Source organism: Salvelinus namaycush, chromosome 37, assembly GCF_016432855.1.
Source record: "Salvelinus namaycush isolate Seneca chromosome 37, SaNama_1.0, whole genome shotgun sequence".
NCBI classification, from domain to species: domain Eukaryota; kingdom Metazoa; phylum Chordata; class Actinopteri; order Salmoniformes; family Salmonidae; genus Salvelinus; species Salvelinus namaycush.
The window spans coordinates 25,440,126-25,444,306 of NC_052343.1; the positions used below are offsets into that span (position 1 = coordinate 25,440,126).

A 4,181-nucleotide genomic window follows, 5' to 3' on the forward strand; every position below is an offset into this window, starting at 1 on the left:
AGGGGGCTTGTTACAGCCTCCTCAGAAACACACATGCACAACAAACACATCACCGTGTCTAACAGGGGGCTTGTTACAGCCTCCTCAGAAACACACATGCACAACAAACACATCACCGTGTCTAACAGGGGGCTTGTTACAGCCTCCACAGAAACACACATGCACAACAAACACATCACCGTGTCTAACAGGGGGCTTGTTACAGCCTCCTCAGAAACACACATGCACAACAAACACATCACCGTGTCTAACAGGGGGCTTGTTACAGCCTCCTCAGAAACACACATGCACAACAAACACATCACCGTGTCTAACAGGGGGCTTGTTACAGCCTCCTCAGAAACACACATGCACAACAAACACATCACAGTGTCTAACAGGGGGCTTGTTACAGCCTCCTCAGAAACACACATGCACAACAAACACATCACAGTGTCTAACAGGGGGCTTGTTACAGCCTCCTCAGAAACACACATGCACAACAAACACATCACAGTGTCTAACAGGGGGCTTGTTACAGCCTCCTCAGAAACACACATGCACAACAAACACATCACAGTGTCTAACAGGGGGCTTGTTACAGCCTCCTCAGAAACACACATGCACAACAAACACATCACCGTGTCTAACAGGGGGCTTGTTACAGCCTCCTCAGAAACACACATGCACAACAAACACATCACCGTGTCTAACAGGGGGCTTGTTACAGCCTCCTCAGAAACACACATGCACAACAAACACATCACAGTGTCTAACAGGGGGCTTGTTACAGCCTCCTCAGACACTTTATCCAGAGAATGCCTCAACTCCTCCGAATACTCCAAACAGCTGTAGTGTGAGCACAGCATACAGCAAACGCACAAACCAATCAAACAATCTCATAAATGTGTGTACATACAACACACACACACATGCACACTCACAGTGGGTTGCCAGTGATGGAGCAGGTGAGGCTGAGAGAGTCTCCCTCTCGGAGGATGCCAGGGGGAGGGATGATCCTCACTGTGGGGGCAACTGGGGAGAGAGGAGGGAGGAATGGTTACCATGGTAACCAATCAAGAGTGACAGTTGGCGGTTCTGTTATGATAACAACCCTCAGGGTGAAACAGCTGCTGCTTTGTTAATGGCTGTGGTGAACAGACACATCTGAGGAAGTATTCATACGTGTTGCTGTGATAGCCATGCAGGGCCATTTAAGCAGCAACAGTTTGGCAGTGACACTCATTATGCATATCTAAAGGGCAGAAAAGGCTGATCAAACTCAGAAATGGTGAGTTGATAAGTAATTTATAACAGAAGGGTTGACCACTCCAGACCCCAAATACAAATGAGTCGTGACCATCAGAAATGAGGTGATACAGCTTCAGTGTGTTGCCATGGTAACCCTCGGTGGCTGACCACTCACTCACAGTAGACGTCGAGGCGGTAGTGGCGGACCCTCTTCTGCCCCCCCAGGGCGGGGTGGGATGCCTCACAGCTGACCGCTGCCCCGTTGTCTCTCCTCTCCACAGGGAGACGGATGGTGCTGGACACACTCACTGTCTTCCCATTTTCCTGCTGGGACACCACACCTAGAGAAGGGAGGGAGGGAGCATATCAGACAGAGGACGGGGAGAGAAGGAAAAGGCGCTGGCGAAAGAAGAAAGAGAGAAGGGAGAAGGACACATGGAGAGAGTGAGACAGGCATGATAGGTGACAAGGAGAAGAGGAGAGAGGGATCTGGACAGGCTCAGACATAAAAGGCAGATAAAGAGAGCGTGAGATACTATTAAAAATATTTTAAAAGACTCCAAATGAGGCAGCGGAAGATGAGGAGGAGGAAGAGGAGGGATGGTGTTGTCCAAAACGGAGGCCTCGCGGTCACGTAATATGAGTCTGTGAAAATATGACAATAACTAACACCATGCTGAGTTTTCAATTATTTCAGCTGAGTGAACTGAAGCAGGCCCAATTGAAGCGTGAGATGAGGGCAGGGAGATACTGTCTTAATTACTGAGACATTCTATCCGTCAGGATCTGGAGCCTAACCTTTAATGTCACACTGTATTTCACTCAGGGCAGGGCCCGCTCCACAGCACTACAGAGCAGAACAGAAAACAGGGCTGTCTGCTGTAGGCCCCACGCATCAGCCCACGCCGCTTCCTACGTAACCTTGTCACATCAGGGGACAGACATCTTTGTGAACACGGCATGGAAGTAGGAGACAGAGAGAGAGAAGAGGAGGAGAGGAAGACGGGGTGAAGAGAAGAGGAGTGAGGGAAAGGACAGAGTGCTGAGTTAGAGATTAAGATAGAGAGACGGGATGGGAGTGAGAGACACAAAAGAAAGAGGGAAAAAAGAGAGAGGTGGAGGGTATAACAGGACAGACAGAGGGTAAACAGCGGGACAGACACACAGAGAGAGGGATAGACAAACAGACAGAAAGAGATGGACAGAAGGACAGATAAAATGGTAAACAGAGTGATAGCTGGATGGAAGTCTTATCAGATGGGGAATAAAGAGGGAGGTAGATAGAAGGCTGGACAGAAAAGGAGAGAGTATGATGGAGTTTGAGAAAGAGACAGATGGATAGATTGACACAGGGACAGGCAGGTGGATAGATAGGGAACGTAGGAAGTGAACAGAGAGAGAGACAGAGAGAGAGGTATGACTGAACAAAGACAGACAGAGTCAGACAGACAGATACTGATAGATAGAATGACAGAGCGACATAATGATAGATCGTCAAAGGATGGACAGACCTGGTATCTCCCGGCGGTCCCTGATCCAGCGCAGCGTGGCGGGGGGCTTGCTGCGAGGCGACAGGCAGGTGAGCTCCACCTCACCCCCCTCCACGGCCTCCTGCCTCACCTCCACCGTGGGGGTGTCGGGAGGGACGGACACGGACAGCGTGGCCACTTGGTGGTGGGTGTCGTCAGTGTAGAGCTGGCAGAAGTAGCCACCCTCGTCTGTCACGCTCACGTTGGTGAGGGTGATGCGCACCAGGCGGGGAGTGAAGAGAACCATCTGGAAACGGTCGTCCTTCAACGCTGGGGAGGGAAGGAGGGAGACAGGCAGTATGGGGGGGGGGTCAAGACAATAGGAAAACCACAATTGGAGATAAACACATAAATATATGGAAAGAAAAGCAAGGCCAAAGAAAAGAGGAGCAGGGGAGTAACAAGGAGAGTGAATAGAGGAATTGAAAGGGGGATAGCGAAGGAGAAGAAGAATTAGACATAGTTAATCCAACAATCCACTGTGACCTCCTGACCAAGGCCATAGTATCATAGCAACCACAGAGGCAGTGAGAAGAGAGAGAACCTAGAGAACGGACATAGGAGAGCAAAACTATGTTTCTTTCGTTGTCAGAGAAAGGGAAACATCATTGTGAGAAATCATGATAACAAAATAATGCTAATAACGTCAGTGTGACAGGGACTCGATGGTCATTGTTCATAAACCTCCCCAACCCAACTTTGTATCGACTGACTGCACAACCTCTCTCTTCCTCTCTACGCCGCTTCTCCCTCTCTCCTCCCTCTTTCCTCTCTTCCTCCCTCTCTTTCCTCTCCTCCCCCTCTCTTCCTCCCTCTCTTTCACTCTACCGCCCTCTCTTCCTCCCTCCCTCTCTTTCCTCTCTTCCTCCCTCTCTTTCCTCTCTACCGCCCGCTCTTCCTCCCTCTCTACCGCCCTCTCTTCCTCCCTCTCTTTCCTCTCTTTCCTCTCCTCCCCCTCTCTCCCTCCCTCTCTTTCATCTCTACCGCCCTCTCTTCCTCCCTCTCTTTCCTCTCTTCCTCCCTCTCTTTCCTCTCCTCCCCCTCTCTTCCTCCCTCTCTTTCATCTCTACCGCCCTCTCTTCCTCCCTCTCTTTCCTCTCTTCCTCCCTCTCTTTCCTCTCCTCCCCCTCTCTTCCTCCCTCTCTTTCATCTCTACCGCCCGCTCTTCCTCCCTCTCTTTCCTCTCTTCCTCCCTCTCTTTCCTCTCTACCTCTCTTCCTTCCCCTCTTTCCTCTCTTCCTCCCTCTCTACCGCCCGCTCTTCCTCCCTCTCTTTCCTCTCTTTCCTCTCTTCCTTCCCCTCTTTCCTCTCTTCCTCCCTCTCTTTCCTCTCTACCGCCCGCTCTTCCTCCCTCTCTTTCCTCTCCTCCCCCTCTCTTCCTCCCGTTCTTCCTCCCTCTCTTTCCTCTCTTTCCTCTCTCCT

At 50.8% G+C, this 4,181-nt stretch overlaps 1 protein-coding gene across 1 annotated transcript in view; it reads right to left on the minus strand.

The window, feature by feature from the left end:
* LOC120030927 (cell adhesion molecule 4-like) overlaps window positions 1–4,181 on the minus strand; it is a 36,473-nt gene that overhangs the window by 25,437 nt on the left and 6,855 nt on the right. Inside the window, exons 2-4 of the mRNA XM_038976432.1 lie at window positions 2,742–3,029; window positions 1,410–1,571; window positions 924–1,014 (exon numbers count right to left, since the gene is read on the minus strand). Coding sequence (XP_038832360.1) covers window positions 924–1,014; window positions 1,410–1,571; window positions 2,742–3,029 — 541 coding nt within the window. The remainder of the gene's footprint in view (window positions 1–923; window positions 1,015–1,409; window positions 1,572–2,741; window positions 3,030–4,181) is intronic.